General features: G+C 49.7%; 1 protein-coding gene across 1 annotated transcript; it reads left to right on the top strand.

The window, feature by feature from the left end:
- The first annotated feature begins 6569 nt into the window (after positions 1-6569).
- On the top strand, positions 6570-13727 carry LOC123845275 (Fc receptor-like protein 1). The gene is made up of 9 exons (XM_045876049.2): positions 6570-6878; positions 8104-8391; positions 8552-8830; positions 9172-9288; positions 10525-10552; positions 11525-11607; positions 11825-11893; positions 12431-12462; positions 13390-13727. Exons 1-9 carry the CDS (start codon positions 6584-6586, stop codon positions 13459-13461), a joined length of 1263 nt encoding a protein of 420 aa, XP_045732005.2. The 5' UTR covers positions 6570-6583; the 3' UTR covers positions 13462-13727.
- The last annotated feature ends 5892 nt before the right edge of the window (positions 13728-19619 follow it).

The raw sequence follows: 19619 nt of genomic DNA, 5'->3' as shown, positions 1-19619 counted from the left end.
TCCCCCCAGGCCATAATTTCCTGTGATTCTGTTTTTCATCTGTTTCTGCTTCACTGACTGCTACCCCGTCAAAGTTTAAATATGGGTGGGAGCGGGTACCTTACAAACAGCTTGACCCTGCACCCATCATAATCCATCAGGCCCTGCACGTAACCCTGGTGAGAGCCCATCGGGCCCGGCCTGGCTGTTCATGCCAAGTGACCGCGTGCAGCTCTGGCGAAGCGGGAACATGAGCTGTGGGGGGACATCCTTCCCGATGGGGAAAGAGCCCGCGGCCTTCAGCAGGACCGCAGTCTGAGGAGCGCTCATCAAAGTCAGAAATCGCCTTTGGGAATGGTCCTTTGAGACACCGCTGAGCTCTTGATGGAAGCCCTGACGTGCTAAAGTGCACTCTCTTCGAGCTGTGGACATGGAACAAAGCTACAAGAAGGAGCGCCCTTTGTTGTCTCGGCCCCCAGCGGAGAGGAAATAGAGGTGGGCCTTGGGAGGGCTCTCGCTCTTCTATTTCTGTCAACGTGCTGCAGCGCGACTTCCTACCCCGACTTCGTCAACCCTGGGCCAAGCCGCTGCCTCTCTACACGGAGCTGGATTCCTCCTTCCAGGAGAAAGTGTCTCCAGTGACAGTCCCCGACCCAGTCCTCATGCTGCTGGGGCTCGTGCTGCTGATGTGCGGTGAGTAGGATGTCCAGGCCGGATCTCCCGAGGTCTCCGCCTGCGCCCCCGGAGGCCGAGAGCTCGGCCTCCACCCCGAGGCTCAGAGTCAGGCAGCAGGTGGTAAAGACGGGAAAGCCAGGTGTTTGAAGAAAGCTCTCATTTCACCTTTTATCTCAGAGGAAGTGTTTGGTGTCTGTCCTTCCTTCCGATATGAATTCTGTCTCTGTTCTCACTGTTGTGGATAGCCACACACAACGACCCGGGCTCTTTGTTCCTTGTCCTCACCGTCAGCATGCTTTCCTTTGTCTTCTGTCCTTGGCCCCTCATCCCTACCATCAAACCCTAGAAGGGATCATCACCAACAGCAGCTAGCTTTCAAAATCCCTGTTTTCGGCACCCCACTCCAATCCCACCCAGTGGCCACATGGCATTTGTAACTTCCATTCTCAGCCCCCTGGGTGACTTTTCATTGTCCGTCACTGTCCTCCGCGCCCCTGCCTCTCAGCTCAGATGCTGGGGCTCACACAACCCTCCCCTGGCTACACCCTCCCGATCAACACGCTTCTCTGCATGCTTCACACCAGTGCCTAAGCAGCTGCATGTGACTTCACACGAAAGGCACGTCCCGTTGACTCGCATCCTTTAAATGTAGGGCACACATCTCTGGGGGCCCTGGCAGGGCCGGTGACTACACCTTCCTACCTGGTGCCTCACACTCGGACCACTATCTCCCGCCTTCTCTGTCTCCTCAAACTCCTCCTTCTTACTCTCAGTTTACAATCTTGCTGCATGTCACTGAGGAAATGAAAGCCGTCAGAAGAGAATGTCCTCACCTTTTTGCAGCCATGTCTGTGAACGCACCCGCCCCCACCATGTGTCCTCGATCAGGGCGACACCGTCCTTCCTCCCGTGCAGGACAGGACTCCCCCCGTGTGCACTGGGTTCCCCGATGCTCTCGCTTTCTCAGGACCTTCCCTGTGCCATCACCATGTTTCTTCATTCTGGGTTAGTCCTGTAAACATACAAACACGCCACCGTGTCCTTTTGCCTAAAGCGATGGAAATGTGCCTTGACAGTGTCCAGCTCCCTTTCACACAATTTCCAGGGAGCTGCTGGGCTTGCTTCATCTCCTCCCATCCTTCCTGTTTTAAACTCATTTTTAACTTACATCACAGTAACATTCGCTTTTATGATACACCAGCTCTGATTTTCCAGAAGGATTCGTAATCATGTGAGCACCTTCAAGATGCAGAGCATTTCCATTTCCTCAAACACTCCCTCCTGGCCTCCATCCCTTTGGGTTCCTAAGCCCCAGAGACCACTGGCCGGTTCTCGGTGCTCACAGGTCCTCCTTACCCTCGGCCACGGCTGTCCACCTTCCGTCCCCACCACTGCTCCTGCTGGGACCACCAACCCCTTCCATGTCACCCCGTTCCAGGCTGTTTTCAGTTTCCTTTAACTCGGCCTCTCATGGGTGGTCCTTCACTCCGTCTTCTGGAAGCACTTCTTCCCTCGGCTTCTGGAACACCACACGCTGCTGGTTTTCTAAGTCAACACCTGTTGCTTCCTGACCGACTTTCCCAAGGCTGGTGCCCAGACCTCACGCTCCACCCGTGCTCACTTCCCAGCCCAGTTCAGACACTTCATGTGCCACTTTGACCTTAAACTCAAGCTTATTTTGCCAGCTCTGATTTGTCGTCTGAGCACCTTCCATGCCTTCAACAGCCACTCAGCTGTCCCGTAGACACCTTGCACTCCACACGGCCAAACACATGTCCTGATCTCCTGTGCGTTCCCCCAACTTAACCTGCTTTTCCGGGTGACCGCGCCATGCTCATGAATGTCACCTCCATTCTTCCAGTGGCTGTGACCAAGAATCTAGGACTTACACTCATTCCTCTCTCTCCTCTACACTTGACCTCCAATCCATAAGGAACTCTTATTGATTCTACTTTCAAATTTATACCGGAATCTGGCCCTTCATGGGCAGCCCTGGCTAGCCCGAGCTGGTGTCCTCTGTCTTCCAGACTAAACTGCCACTAGTGTCCTCCCTGCTTCTCCTGCATGACGGTGGTCTGCCCCTCTCCCAGGATAAGAGTGATTTTACAGGGGCGCCTGGGTGGCTCAGTTGTTAAGCGTCTGCCTTCGGCTCAGGTCATGATTCCAGGGTCATGGGATCGAGCCCCGCATCGGGCTCCCTGCTCAGCGGGAAGCCTGCTTCTCCCTCTCCCACTCCTGCTTGTGTTTCCTCTCTCGCTGTCTCTCTATCTGTCAGATAAAAAAAAAAAAAATCTTTAAAAAAAAAAAAAAAGAGTGATTTTTACAAACCTAAGTGGAGTCGGAACTGTCCACAACTCCCAATCAAACCTGGAATGAAATCCAGACCTGGTCCCAAGTCCAGGATGCCCGACCACCTCCACCACACCAGTGCCCACCGCTGCCCCTCTATCAGCTCCGGGGCACAACCTTCTCCTCCCCACCCCACCACAAGCTCATTCCTTCTCACGTCCTTCGCACTGGCTAGTTCTCTGCTGGGGGTGCTCGTCCCCAAACACTTAGAAGGCAGCCCTCTACCTTCATTCTGTTTTCTACTCGGTTGACATCTATCCAGAGAGTCACAACTGTCCTAAGATACTCGGACTTATTTCTCGGCTACATCTCTCCTGTAGCACTGATCACTCTCTGAAATCAGGCTATATACTGATTTTTAAATTTGCTCTCTCCCTCTAAACCCCTCAACAGCAAAAACTGTTGTTCACATCGGTTCCTGCAGCCCCGGTCCCAGGGGCAATGCCTGGCATGCAGTAAGGGCTCAGAATTATTTGTAGTACGGATGGATAAGAAATGTGATTTTCACGCTAGCCCCATTGATTCCATTCTCCTACCTGAGGAACAAGTTATTCACATCAGCTTTTAAGCTCAAACAGCAGGCTACACATCTCAGACTAACCATGGGCTCAAATAGGTACTAATAATGAGTACTATTTACTGATTGTTAAATAAATTCCAGCGCTATTCTAAGCATTTTATGGATGTGAACCTATTTAATCCTCGCAGAAACTCTGGGAGGGAGGCCTGTGATTACCTGCATTTCACAGAAAAGGAAAGGAGAGCACAGAGAGGTGAAGCATTTTCCCCGGGGTAGCACAGCTTGTAAGGGGAAGACGCAGCCTCAGGTCCATGCCCTCTGGCAGCAGAGCCTGCGTCTCCCCAGGGTGTGCTGTTCCTGATCATTATGCCATCGTACCACAGTCAAACCCTTGGGCTATGGGAGAATCTTTGGAGAAATCCAGATTCCCTCTGTGGACTTCCTCTGCCGGGACGTTGGTGAATAAAGGGCATCAAGAGCAGGAGCCTGGCTGCTGTCACTGCGTTTGGCCAGGCCGGGGTGGGGTCATCTGGACATCTGAGGAGGGATGAGAGCCCGGGGCTTGAAGGAGCCACGGAACGAAGGCACCGCCTCTTAACCACGGATGGGAGCTGTGACTGGGAAGGATTTCCTGATCACAAAAGGAACTGTGTGGTGTTGGGGAACGTGGGAGAAAGAACAGAGGTGGAGAAGGAGGAAGGGAGGAGAACAGTGGGCAGGGGCGAAGAAGGAGAGAGGGAAGGGGGAGGAGGTGGAGGAGGAGGGAGAGGGAGAGGGGGAGGAGGGAGGGGGGGGTTGCGGGAGGGCACGCGGAGAGCAGCGCTGCGGATGGTCAGCCGGGCTGCAGGGGCTGCCTGTTTGGGATCACAGCTGTACCGACCTCTCCCGAATTCTCTCCTAGCTCCACCCTGTGAACCAGCCAGGGAAGGTGAGTAGCACTTCCTTTCCTCTTCACGGTCCGCGGGCATCGTGTCCCTGGGCCGTCCGTGCAGGAGGCCGGTGGATGCTGTTTGCCCTCCGGTGGCAGCCGCCGAGGTCTACCATGACAGAGGCTCCCTGGGGACCAGGCTGCTTGTGTTCAGCTAGGGGAGCAGGTCTTGGCCCCACCTTCTCAAAACCACCGTCCCTTCTGTGGGAAGTCCCAGCTCAGGAAGGGAGATGCTGTTTCCCAGGAAGTCACCGAGTGTGGAAGACGGATGTTAGAAGAATTGCCGCCCTCTCCCCCCAGCCTCAGGGGCTGCAAGGCCCCTGTGTCTTCCCCACGGGGTGCTCCCCCAGGAGCGATGGAGGAAACGCCACCATCACACATCCATGGGGAACACGACAGTCGGTCCCTGGGCCACGGGAAAGCGAAGTGCACTCTGCCCCCTTCCCATTTCCAGCCCTGCTCTGTAGCCAAAGCGCTTCCCCCGTGCGACTTCTCTCTCAAACTCTGGTTGGCGCAAACCCGCCATCGCTCTGATCCTGATTCAAATTACCAGACGAACAGAGGAGGAAGTTTTCCCCCCGAAGGAATCTTCCACTGAAGTGGGTTTCAATCCAGGATATGTCAGAACTGCTCTCTTATGCATAGAATACTAACCACAGGGCTCGAAGAGGCTTCCTGCCCCCTCAAGAACACAGGCCGCACCTAGAGCTGGGGAGCACAGCTCTGCAGGGCCAACGGCCAGAGATACTCAGAGCCAGCCCAGGCTTCTGGAATGCTCTCCCAGGGTTCGTCCAAGTTGAACCCAGGCCATGCGTTAATGCCAACATGCTCTGTGCCTGATCCTGCTTTTACCTCATGAGTGCCCAATCTGAGCCTAAGTAGAAATCCAAATCCACATCCAGAAGAAACAAAGCCTTGCCAGGAGTTTGCCAGGTTTGCCTGGGAATACCTGAGAATTATCTGAAACCAGCTCTGGGCTGCAAGACTGAGCCCCAGCCTTTGCAAATTGCCCTATCCAGTGTCCCATTCCACACCACCTGCCCCATTCAGAAGAGTGGGATACAGGTCCCTAGATGTCTTTTTTTTCCCTTTCTCTGTCCTCAGTCCTCTGGGGACTGCAGATTTCCAAGGAGAGAAGATAACCCCTAGTGCCAGGAATTCCAGGCCCCAGAGCAAATATTCTGGTACCAACATTGAAATTAAGTTTTTGAAAGTCCCAGGATAAAGCATTCCAGTCGCAAGGCTTGAGGACGACAGGTGCTGGAGCAACAACCCCCTCTCAGGGATTGAGAACACTTGGCATTTTATCTGGTGAGGGGAGACAGGCTTTTCTTAGGAAAATTCCTAAACTTTCTCGAAGAGCCCAGGCTCTGAGGCTGGATAAACAAATGCCTGAAGAGCCAGTGTCCTCAGGGTTTGATGTTTCCCCGGGTGCTACAGCTGGGCCGATGGAGATGTGGGGAAGCAGGGCCCAGCTTTGCCCATCTGTAGTCCATCCGGAGAAGAGCCCCTATGGCCGGAAAAGGAGACATCCCTGAGGCTCAGGGTATGGGCTGAAACTGCCCCTTATGCCCATGGTTTGCACGAGGTTTGCACAAAGTCCCAGAGCAAGGGAGCTGGATGTGTGCATGCAGGATTTTCAGGCAAGCACACGCCGGGTCCTTCCACTCAGAGCAGCAGTAACAGGGGCAGGAGAGACTCAGTAAAGAAAGCATTGAATTCCTCTAATCTTTCCCCGACTGGCAGATCGTCCGGGGTCACAGTCTGTCCTTGAAAGACAGAGTGTGGCTCTGGGATGCCCGGGGGAGGGAGCCGAAGAAGATAACCAACATGATTCACGACAAGAATGAATAAACACACCTGCTGTTCCTGAAACGTCAGGCTTCACCGTCTCTGATAACAGTCGTCAGTACCCTGCCCGGTCTCCAGAAAAGGTGTTTTTAGTTCATGGATGGAAATTTCAAAGAGTGGGAACCAAGCTGAAGGCAGAGGTTGCCCTGTGGGTGGAGGAGACGCTGCATAAGGGCAGGCCGTGCTGGGGTGGGGGTGGTCTCTGCACCCAACTGGCCTTGTGCCAAATGCTGAGAACACAACGTGCCTCCTGTGGGAACTCGGAAACCCATTGCCCTGGAATGTGTCTTTTGTCCTTCTCTCTAGCGCTGCTTCTGACAGCCAGGCCCTCTCGGCCCAAGGAGGGGAGCTCAATGACCCTGACCTGTGAGGTGCAGGCCGCTTCTTGGAAGCCGGACGCCCAGCCCCAGTTCTGTTTCTTCAGAGACAGCCAGGCCCTGTGGCAGGGCTGGAGCAGCTCCCCGGAGCTCCAGCTCCCCACTGTGTGGAGGGAAGACTCGGGGTCCTACTGGTGTGAAGCGAAGACCTCAGAGCTCAGAGTCGCTCGGAGCCCCAGGATTCAGATACAGGTGCAAGGTGAGTGCGGGGGCCTGCGCCGGGGACCGACATGGGGCCGGGGGCACGAGGCTGCTCTTCCCTTGGGGGGAAAGGAACTGGTGGAGATGTGCCTGAGCTTCTCTCCTTCTCAGAGTCCTTAAGGGATCTGCCCTTACTCTTGCTAATCGCACTCAAGTGCACAGAAGAGTACTCAGGAACCCCTCACGGCGTCCTCCCTGGGCTGGAGAGCGGGGGCAAGTCGCTGCATAATCACGGCCCCTGATGGCACCCTCCGCAGCACGGGGGGACATGTGTGGCGGTGGTGGGGAGTCACGGGAGCTACAGAGAAGGGAGAAATCAGATCCGCACGGTAAGGGCAGGCTTTGGGCTATGGAAGGGGCAGCTGGGGCTTGGTTTTGAGAGAGAGGAAGAGAAGGGGGCGTTTCGTGACTCTGAACCGTGTCACTGCCCGTCCGGGTAGGCACGCTAATGTCCTCCCCCGTTCTCAGACAACGATGCGTCCGTGGTGCCAGGAAGAGGATGTGGAATTCCCCCAGAAGGTTGGCTTTCGCACCCTTGCTCAAAACTCTGCACTGGTGAGGCCGGACCAGAACAAAGAGCTGCTGGGCAGCAGGCCCCGCTCTAGGCCCCACATGCATTATGTCATGGGCCCGTCCCAACCGTAGGAGATAACTAACGTTCCCCCCTGCATTGTACGGACGGGAAACTGAGTCTCAGAGAAGTGACGTGATTGGATCAAGCACCCACAGTAAGACGTGGGACCAGCGTTCAAGCCCCGACAGCTTGATCTGCCATCTGTTCTGGGGCCACCACAGCACCGTGCCTTGCAGAGTGCGGGTTTGAGAGCCCAAGGTCCTGGGATCCCCACTATCCCCGGGATGGAGGGGTGCTGCATCCACCTTGGTAACTGTGTGGCCTTCCTCACCCCACCACACCCACCTGGCCGGCCCTTCGCACCCCACCACACCCGCCTGGCCGGCCCTTCTCGCCCCACCACGCCCGCCTGGCCGGCCCTTCGCGCCCCACCACGCCCGCCTGGCCGGCCCTTCGCACCCCACCACGCCCGCCTGGCCGGCCCTTCGCACCCCACCACGCCCACCTGGCCGAGGCCCACCCCAGTCAGCAGCAACCGCCCTCAGAACACCACCACCCGCCACCACTAAACTGCATGAATTATTGACTTTACCCAAGGCCTTTGCTTTCAGGATGGTCACGCCCCATGTGTCACCTTGTGTTTGTGTAGGAGTCCCCGTCTGGAATGTGAGCTTGGAGACACAGCCTCCAGGGGGACAAGTGCAGAAGGGAGAGAAGCTGGTTCTCGTCTGTTTGGCCACCCAGGGCACAGGAGACATCACCTTCTCCTGGTACAAAGGGGCCCTGGGTTTGAACCTGGAAACAAAGACCCAGCGCTCATTGGCCGCGAAGCTTGAGATCCCGGCGGTGACAGACAGTGACACAGAGAAATACTACTGCGCGGCCGACAACGGCTATGGCCCCAGCATCAGCGAGCTGGTGAGCGTCACCGTCAGAAGTAAGTTCCGTGACCTCTGTCCCACCAGCACCCCCACTCGCTGGGCTCCGTGTTCCCTGGGGCAACCCGGGGAAGTTCAATGGGGCTGAGCCTCTGTGGGCAGGGATTACGAGTCTGTGACGGTCCGGTACACTCTCTGACGACTCCCTGTCTCCCTCAGTCCCAGCATCCCGCCCCGTCCTCACTGTCAGGGTGCCCGGGACCCGGGCCGTGGTGGGGGACGTGGTGGAGCTTCGCTGCGAGGCCCAGAGCGGCTCTCCTCCGATCCAGTACCGGTTTTATCACGAGGATGTCACCCTGGGGAGCAGCTCGGCCCCCTCTGGAGGAGGAGCGTCCTTCAACCTCTCTCTGACCCCAGAACGTTCTGGAAACTACTCCTGTGAAGCCGACAACGGCCTGGGGCCCCAGCGCAGCGAGGCGGTGCCACTCAGCGTCACAGGTACAGCTCAGGCTATTGAATTGTCTTTGTCAAAGTCCCTTTCCAGCATCCTGGGAGAGTTTTACTGACCCCACAGTATCTCTGGTGCTGTGCTTCCACGATGGAGCGTCTGAACATGGGGCTGTCTAGGAGGTGTGTCTGAGGGGCATAGAGGACATGAAGGCTGGTGCCTCTCTCCTGCCATCAGGGTGATGAGCTCCAAGTCACATAAGTCAGTCCCGCAACCTCCGCCCCCCTCGCCCAGGAAGAGCAGACCTTGGCCTCGGCCCACACCTGAGACGTCTGCTCTCCAAAGGCCAGCCCTCCTGCAGGGTGGCTCACGTGCAGACCTCTCCCCTCAGTGCCTACGGAGGACAGGAAGAAACTTCTCGTCTCAGGAATCCTTGAAGGGCTGCTTGGCACCCTTGGTCCCACCATTATTGCCCTATTGGTCTGCTGTTGGCTCAAGAAAAGAATAGGTTAGTATTTACAGATTCTGGTATTTTGTTACTGTGACCTTTGTTTTTACAGAAATAGGCGGGGCTGGGGACGGGAGCGCTGTGAGGGACGGATATGTCCTGCCAGCCACGCAGCCTGCAGATCTGCTCCTGACCCCCAGCATGGGAGCAGCACCCATACTTACCAGAGTGCAGTGTCTGTGTCAAGTCCCCCACACCTTGTGTCAAGGTTCGGCTGATGTCTGGTGCTTCTGGGATCGAATTTTCACCCAAAGCTCTGACTCTATTTAAAATAACTAGTCAGCTACTGGAAGAATAACCCAGTTAGCAATTCCAGCTCTGCCGACCACCCCAAGTTAAAGTCAGTGCCTCCATTCTCATCCCCCCAGAGCACCATCACATGCTCTTCCCACTTTCTGAAATGCTCGTCCATGCATCCTCACATCTGCTCACCACAGGATCTCTCCTGCTTTTCAGCTTAAATGTCCTTTTCCCCCAGAGGTTTCACCCAGCCACACAGCCTGCAATTCTCTCAGTTTATTCTTCCTCCGAGCCCTGTTATTTAGCTTCACCCTGGCTCACAGTTGGTAATTTCATATTTATTGGTGCAATTAATCTTGGACTCCTGTTCTCCACTGAGCAAGATGGAGACAATGCGAGATTCTCATTTAAACTCCAAGCTTGTCCTGCATCTTGGGGCACCTCACCCTAGCTGTAAAGTGCCTGCTTCTGGGGCGCCTGGGTAGCTCAGTTGATTAAGCGACTGCCTTCGGCTCAGGTCATGATCCTGGAGTCCCGGGATCAAGTCCCGCATCAGGCTCCCTGCTCGGCAGGGAGTCTGCTTCTCCCTCTGACCCTCCTCCCTCTCATGCTCTCTGTATCTCATTCTCTCTGTCTCAAATAAATAAATGGAAAATCTTTAAAAAAAAAAAAAAGAAAGAAAGAAAAGTGCCTGCTTCTGGGGGGTCTTGTCATGACAAAAGTAGGTAGTGTGTTGTCAGAACCCAAAGCAAAAACTACAATAGGTGTTCAGGTTCAGAGGCTGGGGCTCAGGGCCTCACTCTGGGATGAACTGTCTGGGAAGCTCACTAACTACTCCGCATTGAGTCTCTTCACCTGCAAAGTGAAGGATCTGAGTAAGTGATGGCCAGGATGCCCTCTGGCATGCTGTGGCAGGCCTGAGGAGCAGTCCCCGCACAAGAAAACTGAAGAAGAGATTCCCCCTTTGACGTGTTTGCTCATCTGCTTGACTTCTAGGAAGACGTCCGGCCAGGGACCCATGCAGGTGAGGCTCTGCTCTGTGTGCACTTGATAATGCAGAAAAACCCATCTGCACAGTTTTAAGTTGTCCTCTCTCATGTGCTTGTTGTATATGTATTATCCCAACTTCTACTCCGGAGTTCTCCCGCTAATAACAGTGTCAGTTTGCTATTCCTCTTCATTTATGCATTAACTGATTAATTCAAATCCTTCTTCCATCATTCTTCCTAATTCACCTCCCTCACTAAACTGACCCATTTCACACATTCACCAATGAACTGATTCATTCAATCAATTAATCAATATCTGAGGGTCTGTGAGTCATTCTGATGAGGCAGGAAAACAGGATTCTGAGATCCTGAAAGTATCTCAGAGGCGTTAAGATACATGCACATTTCTGTCATTCCGGCTAGAGAGTGATAACCATCCCGAAAACTTGCTGGTGAAGTTCTTTAGTTTAGAGGAGGAAAAGATTTTTAAAACACTTGCATCTGGGGACATCAATGTTTAGTCGACATATTTTTATACTGTGTTGTTGTTTATGCCAACAAAAATCAGATTATTTTCCCAAATTGGAGTAGTGGTCTTCCAGGGGTACATGTATGTGCAAGTTCACGTTCTTCTCTCCCTTCTTCAAGCTGCTTGTTCTGCCTGGTAACCTGTTCTCTATTGAGGGGAATCAATACTCTTCACTCAGTATTCACTGAGCACCTGAATGGGAGGGGCACTATTCTAGGTGTGGGCAACACCACACTGAGCCCATCAGGTAAGGACCTGCGCTCATGGGCTGTGCACTCCACAGCTGCTCTGCTGTGCCTTGCTCAGCCCACGTACAGAGTTTGTTCCACACAGTGGAGCTCACTGAGGATCTCCCCAGAAGTCAGTATTCTGCTCAGGACGCTTGCTAACAGGATTCTCTCCTTCAATGTCTTGCTCACAACCCTGGACAGTGATGTCTGGGGCATCTGGGATGCTATTCCACTATCTGTGTCTGCAGGAGCCCTCCCAGCCCCATGGCACAGGTGTCCAACTACATCAACTCAGCTGCCCCACTGCAGGAACAGTCTGTATACGAAAATGGTGAGGTTTCCCAAATGACCTGGCCCAAGCAGCCGGAGGGAGCCGGGGAAGGGGCAGTGGGTTGATGTCTGCTAGCCCACCCTGTGCCTGCTGTGCCCCAGCCACCTCCATGGACAAATGGCATGTCTGTCTTCGTGGTGATAAGTGGTAGGCATGGAGTGAGGTAATTGGCAGGAAGAAAAGATGGTGTCACCAGGCCTCCTTTCTTCTCTTTCAGTGAACGTCGTAAGCGGGGAAGAGGTCTACTCTTTGGTGTATCGTACGCAACAGGAGCTGCAAGCAGCAGGTGAGAAATGAGGGAGTGAATGTATCTCTGACTTTTTTCTTTCATGGAACCAAGAGGATACTCAGTGCCGCAAATGGCATATGGAAGTGTTCTTCAGCACTGCTGCTCTGCCTTGAGCTGGCTGTGGGCTTTTCCCTACCTCCCTGAGCACTGGCCTTGGGTCTGGGAGCAGCCCCGAGTGCTGGTGCTAGCTCAGTGCCCCCGGTCAGATGGCAGATTGGGGTGGCGGTGTCCACCTGCCCTCCTTGAGTGGCCCCACTTGCTGCTGTTGTCCCATTCATACCTTGTGGGTCCAGAAATGCGAAGAGTTTAAATGCCCAAAGGGATCTACTTACCTGTCCACCTCTAGGCTGCCCATCGTCCTCTGTACAGTAAGGAAATCGTGATTGTGATAAGCAGAAAAGCAAGACTAAAAATATTGATGGAAATCAATACACGGAAAGTAGGTAGGAGGAGAAGAAGCCTTTATTAGCACGACTTTAGTGAAGGACTTTAAATATAAGTGAAATCTTACAGCACACACCTTTTATTCCACAGTAGAACCCCAGAGGACACATACCACGGACCAGGTGAGTTAGAAGCCCTAATGGACTTTCATCCCTGCTCTTCTTTCTTTCTTCTAGGGACTGGTTCTCAAACTTTTAAAACTATGGCAACTTAGGAAAAGCAAAAGTTTCCAATGGTCCATCTCTCCCCTTATCCCCCACACAGTGGGAAAAACATTTGGTCATAGTAAAGCCTCACGGTGCAAGGGAATTTTGGAGACTTGCACAGACGTTTCCTTTAGCAACAGACGCATGGATGATTTGTAGATACACTGTAGCACATGGCTAGTCTAAAAATTCTATTCCTTGAAAATCTTTACCCTGAAATACTGTTGAACCACACACACACCACTTTGTGTTGTGAGGTTAACCACACAATCCATGGAAAACTCAATTAATATTGAACAAAACTAAACTAATAGTGATTTGTGTCAACTCAGTAATTTATAAACCTTGAACAATTCAAGATATCACTGGTAATACAAAAATACTTTCAGAAAATTACAGGAATTCTAACTCCACATGTGTACAAGGACAGTAGGTGCTTTGTAAGTTTGTCTAGTGTGGTGGGGGTAGCCAGAGGTCTCAGGACAGAATTTTTGTCCTTGGTAAACTCCAGTGACATGCTAAATGTAGTTTATGAGTACAAAATCCTGACATCCTTAAAAAAACAACAGCTCATGGAACTGCCTAACAGTGGCCCATTAGAATGGGAGTTTGCACATTTGGATAAGCTTACGGCTCATCAGGAGCACCTATGCAGCCCACCAGAAGGACACAGGTCCTTTGAAAATGCTCACCTAGGGTCAGTCTTCCAAGAGGCTCCACCTTCTGTGCTTCATGGTGTGCCGCGATAGGACGCATCCAGGCTGGTTGGGGAAGAGAACCAGGGGGAGGCATGTTCCACATGTCTTCCCTGCTCTGGTCCTATCCATGTGCCTTTACTTTTAGGATGCCTCAGCCATCTATTTTAGGCTGAAGAAGGCAAGCGTTGCAGATGTGGACTATGAAGACGCTATGTAAAATTCTGGAAGATTCTGCTCTTTGGAAACCATCCATGACCCCAAGCCTCAGAACCAGTATGTTCTTCAGAGATCCTGAGGTAGTCTGCTTTCCAGGACTTCTCATCCAGGTGCTTCCCCCAGAGACTATTCCTGCAACTACCGTGAAACAGAGGTGGTTCTAGCCCTGAAGAAACCACCCAAAGAACCACAATGAATGCAGGGGTGGGACCCGACTCCTACTGGTTGTTTTAGGCACAGGTCAAATTGTGCTCTAGCTTCTTTCTCTAAGAGGAAACAGGGTGGGTGACCTTGGGGTGGAGGGACAGTGAAGCTCACTCAGAGTGCATGGACACGAGGTTAGCGATTCTGCGGGGCAGCTGCGCACAGAGATGGGTGCCCATCCTCTTGTCCAAGTGCAGACAAGCTCGGCACTGAACTCCAGAACAGAACTCCAGCCCCGACACTTACATGACTCATCCTGTTTCTGCATAAAATATGTGACTCTGTGCATTTGGGGTCACTGCTCCCAAATTAGAATTCAAACAAAGTTTTGTAAAGTTACTGTAGGTACATTCAATCTTAGTGACATATTTTGTATGCACAAACTAATCTAGATGCCCCCATATTTGTAACGAGATACAATCTTTGTAAGTTTCACCACACCCAAAGTTCTGTATTTGTTGCACCTCTAGAAGCTTTACGAATATAATTTTTCTTCTTTTATGCATGAACTTTAAAAAATGTGGCAATACAATTTGGAGTCTATGTTTTAATTTAAAACAATTATACACCAACTCTTACAAATTAAAACAATTTAGAAATATATAATGTAAAATGTTAGAGCCTTCCCTGTAGCTAACACCACGAGTGGTATCCATTGTTTAAAAACAACATTGTTAATGAAATACTATCGTAATATATTTTAATCTTTTCAATTGCTGATGGACATTAGGTGGTTTCCAAAAACTTTATATTACAAAAACAATACTAAAATAAATGTTCTTGCACAAACGTATTTCTGTGTTCCTGCTAATCCATCTGAAGGATAAATTTGTAAATCAGGGACTAGGGCATTTCAGGTTGTGCACATTTTATATTTTTGTTAAATACTCTCAAACTGCTCTGCTGTATCAGTGAACACATTCACCAACAACACACGAGAGAATCAGTCTGTGAGAGAAAAGTATCATTGTTATTTCAATTAAAAATTTTACAATGACTAAAGCAGTTGAGCATTTTTCCCATAAATTGACTGTACATTTGTAGTTCTTCCCAGTTTCCTGTGCTGGCCCTTTGCGCGTTTTCTCAGTGTTCATTTGCCTTCTTCTTACAGCTTTTGTAGGAACTATTTATAATTTATGTACAGTGAGGTGCACACAATTTAGGTGCTCAGTTCCATCAGTCTGATAAATACACACACCCAAGTAACCCAAACTCTTGTCAGGATATAAAATTTCTCCATCTTTCCAGAAACATCCCTCACATCCCCTTCCATGTGATTATGTTCTAAAAATGTTCTTACATGTTCTTATAATGCTTTCATAATTTTGATATATATTCACTCAGGATATTATATGTATGTTTGGTGCAAGGTAAGAATCTGACTTCTCCTGTTTTGGAGTTTTATATTATATTTATATTATGACTTTACTTTTTGAAATAAAGAATGTGAGATAGAGATTGAAGTATTTTTTTCAAATAAATATAAATTATCTACTATTATTTATTCAGTAGTCTGTTCTTTTTTCTTTTATTTCCCATGCTACCTTATCTCATCCAAATAAAAACTCCCTGTTTTAATAGTTCTGCTTAGCACTAATACTGTTCGAACTTCTGTCGAGGATGACTTTTCCCATCTCTGGATGGGCTCCAACCTCATTGTCCCCAGTGTTCTTCCCGCACACCCTGGGCGTCCCAGCTCAGGAGCTCTGTACCCTCTCTTGCCTGTGCCGTGATGGTCTTCCTCCAGCACCCTCACTGGCTCTCATCTCCTCAGCTGCATTTCTCCCTTGCGTTTCTGTTTCTGGCCCATAGGACTGTTTACCTTTTTCTTTCTTAGGACAATTGTAGATTTTTATATTTTGTATTTTATCTGCCACTGTGAAATATTTGGACCTCATGGGGACTCCAGGAATGAAGTAGGAGCCCCAGGCGACCAGAAGCTGAAACTTTTTTCTGGATTTACACGTGTTTTCCACCATTTACTAGATCTGCAGTTTTGATCAAATTGGTTAACCTCTGTGTATTTCTTCATGCTTAAAACTGGGATAAAAATTGTATCTACTATATTATGTATGCTGTCTTGTTCATTATGTAAAATCATTTCTTTCAAATGTTTCAAGGTCAACTGATGAATCACTGAACGCTACCTCTGAAACTAATAATACACTATATGCTAATTAATTGAATGTAAATAAAATTTAAAAAAATTTAGAACATCTGAAAAAAAATAAAATGCTCCAAGGTGTACATGGCTCACATTAAATGCTCAAAAAGTATTATTATTATTTCTTTTCAAATTTCCCTTTTTGTTATTTATAGCATTCTACTGTTACGGGTATAATACTTCCTTTTATTATTTTAACAACCTTAAAATAGTTTAAATACATTTAATTTATTGTAATTCTTACGTAGTTCTTCTGCCTGAAGTTTTAGGTATTTAAGCCTGCATTTCTCACATATTTTGAATCTTGTTCATCATGATTTGCTGGGTTTTTTGACTATTGATGGAGACCCATCCTGTGCATGGTGAGTTTCATGTGATCTGTGCTTCTGACTGTGTCCCTCAAAAGCCATTTTGTACCTGCTCCTTCTAAGTCCTGGGGGCATCACTGGCCCAGGACCACTTTTTATGACAATTCCTTATCTGGGGTTTCCCGGAGCCCACGCATGGGAGTGGCACAGTCCTGGAGTTCTGGTATCTCAAGGGAAACTCTCTATTTCCCCCAGAGCTCATAGAAAGACAAGGTTAGTTGTCATTTCTGTGCTGGTAGGTGAATGTTTTTCCCCACCAAGCCACTCTTTTATTAAAAGGAAAGTCTTTTGATGATCCAGATTTCATGTGTTTTGGTTTCAACCTTCCACCTTTTGCAGACCCAGGGTTTTGCCTCCAAGTTCCAGATGGACTAAATGCTAAGCTCATAAAAATTATCTAGTGTAATATTTTCTCCCCAGGGCACCAGTAATGTCAATTTACATGTGTAACACACTGTTTTCACTTCCTTTTTTTTTAATCTGTAATGGAGGAAATTTCCCTTCTTTTTTACCTGTTTAATTATGCATTTAAAAAATTATGGGGCGCCTGGGTGGCTCAGTTGGTTAAGCGACTGCCTTCAGCTCAGGTCATGATCCTGGAGTCCCGGGATCGAGTCCCGCATCGGGCTCCCTGCTCGGCAGGGAGTCTGCTTCTCCCTCTGACGCTCCTCCCTCTCATGCTCTCTGTCTCTCATTGTCTCTCTCGCAAATAAATAAAATCTTAAAAAAAAAAATTATGTAATATTTATCCATCCCTGAGTGAATGAATGCACCCTTCCTCTGACTGGTGAATTACCACCTCCTGAACTAGGAAGCAGTCGTTAGCAGAGTAGGTTAGAAGAATGAGCAAATCCCTTGAAGGGAAATCAAAACCAAAAACCAGAAGTACAATCTGGATCTTGGTTCTTGGTCTTCTACCACCAACAGCCGATATTCTACTGCTGGAAAGATACCCAAGGAAGCTGCTTTGGGTGGCTCTGCTAAGGGTCAGTGTTCTCAATGCCCCAAGGGTCCCCTCCACCCAGCTCACACATATATAATTAGAACAGAAAATAGAAAGCTTCACATTGAATTGTCTTTGATCCCGGGGGAGGCCCCACCATGCCTATCACCCCCAGGGAAGCCAGGCCACTTGGCAGGAGGTATTTTCACAGACCGAGGGAGGTCTGCTCCCTATTGCAGATGCTGCTCAGATATCTACCCAGAGCCTCACTAAGTCTCCCTGTGCCCCTCCCCGCCTCAGACTTCAAGACTGGGCTCACCTCTATCCCCCACCACGGGAATGGTAACACCTTCTTCAAAAGGGGTTAATAATAATTTCTACTGACACTGAAGAAAATGATCTTCCTCATGAAGAAGAAAAATTTGAGATCTGTAAAACTCCAGTCTCCTAAAACAATCATTACCTGAAACTAAACTTACTCCTGTCCTTCTCAGATTTCCTGGAGTAGATATATGGATAATTCTCAGAGAAACTGGGTCTCTGGAGCTTCTTCATCTTCACATCTGCCGGGGAGGAAATGGACAAAAGTTTCCAGGCATTCTTGGTCCAAATTCCCTGCCATGCTGTCTGGACTATGGAGAGGCCATCAGAATTCTAGGAATTGATGAATTAAATTGTAGAGAGTCTTCTGGGCAGAAGGTCTTGGTCTGCCTAAATAACACTTGGAGAGTGACTACAGACACAACATCGAGATTCCCACCAGCCAGCTCTGCTCCAACAAACATTAGCACTTCCAAAAGAATGTACCTCTTACCCTAGACATGAAATTTCTAGGTCAAGCCCCACTCAGCCAAGACATATCATGTTGTTCAAGATGATTATAGTAACAATTGAAATTACTACTGTAACTGCTCCCACATGAGGATGATGGCGGTGACTTGGGACCATGTCCACAGCCATGAATGTCGCAATTCCTGCGGGAGGTGATTGCATACATTAGGACATTTAATTCTGTCGTCGCAGCCTTGCAGCCCCAAATTCAACCAAATACATCCAGAGATCTCTGAAGTTAATCAGCCTCATTTTCTTATTGTGACTATCCTGGTAATCAACTTCCTCTCAAACGGGAGATGGTGTTTATTTTGTTGTGAGTTGTAGTTCATGAAGACTTTGTCTCTGTCTCAATCCTGACCTTGGCATTGCATCTTGTGTCCCCCGGAAGACACCGAACAAAGTTGACAGGGACACTGTTGCCCCGCATCTGACAGAGTACTCTTGTGTGGGCTGCCACTTGCAGAATCTCCAAGTCAAGGGTCTACCTGGTTGGTCCCAGAGGCTTCTGTCTATAGGTGACTCTGCTTCTCTCTGGCACCTGTGACTCCATCTTGCTGGTGGCCAAATATCCCGGCATAAGGAGTGTTTGTATTTCTCACTTTGGCCAGTGCACCCCACCCTGCAGTTTCACTTCCACCACTGTAACCTGAACATGAAGTTACTTTGTCCTCTAATGAACTGCTGAGCTCCTCATCTCTGGCTGCGGGCCCTACTTTGCATCTGAGTTTAGGTGGGCCTTCAAGTTGCGTCCGTCCACATGTAAATAAATGTCTGCCACCTGTCAGGTGTGAGCAGCATCCAGATGGAGCAGGCCAGTCCCCTTAAGGACTCGTTGCCACCCCAGTGGCCCACCTACCCCACTGTGGCCACTCATTTCTCTTCCCCTGCATCACTCACTTTCACATAAGCCACACTCCCTACCATTTGATAATGCCACGGGAAAAAGCTAATTCTCAACTCAAGAGCCACATGGCCATACAGGACAGAATGAAACCACAAATATTTTGAAAAATCTGCTCAGATGTCTATGAAAAACCAATACCTACCACCAGCTCCTTCTCCACATTTTGCTTCTGCCTTTTTCTGTATTTTCTTCCTCAATTCACTGTCCTCCGTCAGAATCCTGTGCCGTCGTGACTGGGCAGGACGAGGAGGAGCCACAGGCCACCTAGAAGCCTTTCCACAGGCAAGGGCTTGACAAGAAGCTCAGTGAGCAGCTCTGGTCCCAGGGAGAGAAACACTCACCCTCTTCCAAACACAAATAAACCATGTGCCCATGCAGAAAGGTGGAGTAGCCTCGCTTGGTACACTTGAGGTGATAGGGGCTAAAAAAAGCCAGGTCTTGTTTTTTATGAATCTTTTAGAAATATATAAATAAATGTGTTTATTGTAAGAATACTAGAACACACTGATAAGCAAAACGAGGAAAATAAAAACCACCTTTAATTACATTAGATATAATCGCACTAACGTGTTGGTGTTTATTGTCCCACACTTTTTTTTTTAATTGGCAATTGGGGAGGATGGTGTGCAGCAGGTAATTGCATCCAGCAGCCTCCTTTGCCTTAACGGTATATCGTGAACAGCTTTTATTGCTATTGAATATTCTACAGAATCATTTTAATGGCTGCTTGATAGTACACAGT

Source organism: Mirounga angustirostris, unplaced genomic scaffold, assembly GCF_029215605.1.
Source record: "Mirounga angustirostris isolate CCGP_5_RB_7025 unplaced genomic scaffold, mMirAng1.0.hap1 SCAF_6, whole genome shotgun sequence".
In the NCBI taxonomy this organism is placed as follows: domain Eukaryota; kingdom Metazoa; phylum Chordata; class Mammalia; order Carnivora; family Phocidae; genus Mirounga; species Mirounga angustirostris.
This window is presented reverse-complemented; position numbering and strand designations above follow the sequence as displayed.

Bases quoted from the DNA above. Each gene is read 5' to 3' on its own strand.
- LOC123845275 (XM_045876049.2), top strand. From the start codon at position 6,584: ATGTGTCTTTTGTCCTTCTCTCTAGCGCTGCTTCTGACAGCCAGGCCC. The intron at 9,289-10,524 runs GTTAGTATTTAC...CTTGACTTCTAG, and splicing joins TTGGCTCAAGAAAAGAATAG to GAAGACGTCCGGCCAGGGAC. The intron at 11,608-11,824 runs GTGAGGTTTCCC...CTTCTCTTTCAG, and splicing joins ACAGTCTGTATACGAAAATG to TGAACGTCGTAAGCGGGGAA.